The sequence below is a fragment of the Sinocyclocheilus grahami genome, unplaced genomic scaffold (genome assembly GCF_001515645.1).
Source record: "Sinocyclocheilus grahami isolate Dianchi unplaced genomic scaffold, SAMN03320097.WGS_v1.1 scaffold3620.1, whole genome shotgun sequence".
Lineage (NCBI taxonomy): Eukaryota > Metazoa > Chordata > Actinopteri > Cypriniformes > Cyprinidae > Sinocyclocheilus > Sinocyclocheilus grahami.
In genome coordinates, this window is record NW_015508713.1 from 1 (window position 1) to 846 (window position 846).

General features: G+C 32.3%; 1 protein-coding gene across 1 annotated transcript in view; it reads right to left on the reverse strand.

Annotated features, from left to right (window-relative positions):
- Positions 1-390: 390 nt before the first annotated feature.
- The window catches only part of LOC107576386 (RNA 3'-terminal phosphate cyclase-like protein), a gene marked incomplete at its 3' end in the record, with an annotated part of 15,545 nt that continues 15,089 nt past the window's right edge, over positions 391-846 (reverse strand). The window contains exon 6 of the mRNA XM_016262573.1: positions 391-494. Within this exon, the coding sequence (XP_016118059.1) occupies positions 391-494 (104 nt within the window). The remainder of the gene's footprint in view (positions 495-846) is intronic.

Sequence of the window (846 nt, forward strand, 5' to 3'; positions counted from 1 at the left end):
AGCTAGTGAAACTTTGCACGCGCAAAAGAGAAGGTCTGCACACATTCAAAAGCTTATTTTAAATGCAAAATTTATTTTAGTGTGCTCGAAATGCTTTCTTCTTTGCGAGACGAATATTTTCTCCACAAAACTCAGATTGCGTGCGTGCTAAATGCACTTTTGTGCGCTCAAAATATGATCTTTTGCACGCAGAATTGTGGCAGATATCTAACCCCATACAAGCTAACAGTAAAAGTAAAGATGGAAGTCTTTCTGCATCACATGGAAAAGTCACAAGCAGTTTGAAATGACATTTGATACTTTTTGTAATTTATGTTTACTTGAATACGTGATAGTTATGTCAGATCCTTGAAAAACACGTCACGGTTGTGTGTGTATGTGAGTGCTCACGTGTAGGGTGAGAGGGGTCCTAGCAGTGTTTTAGACACATCTTGTTGGCCTAACATCATGTACAAGAGAGCCAGACTCTGATTGGTCGAATCCACACAGCCGCCCTGGAAGAGAGAAAAAAATAAAAATAAAGGTCAGAATCAATGGGGTCAAAGCAGGGTTGTTAGAGTTGCATGAAACTAAAATAAAAACTAAAAAACTTTCTTAAAACTAAATGAACAATAATTATTTTATTTTAGCTAGCTGCCAAGGATATTGTTTTCATTTAGTTTAACTTGATGTACTAAAATAAACTAAACTCAAACAAAAATTCATTAAAAAAAATTGATGTACTAAAATAAAAGCTGAAACTAAAGTTAATAAAAATTGATGCATTAAAATAAAAAGCTATAAAAAACTTTAAAAAATAGCTAAATTAACAAAAACTAACTAAAATATATTTAAAAAAAAACTTAA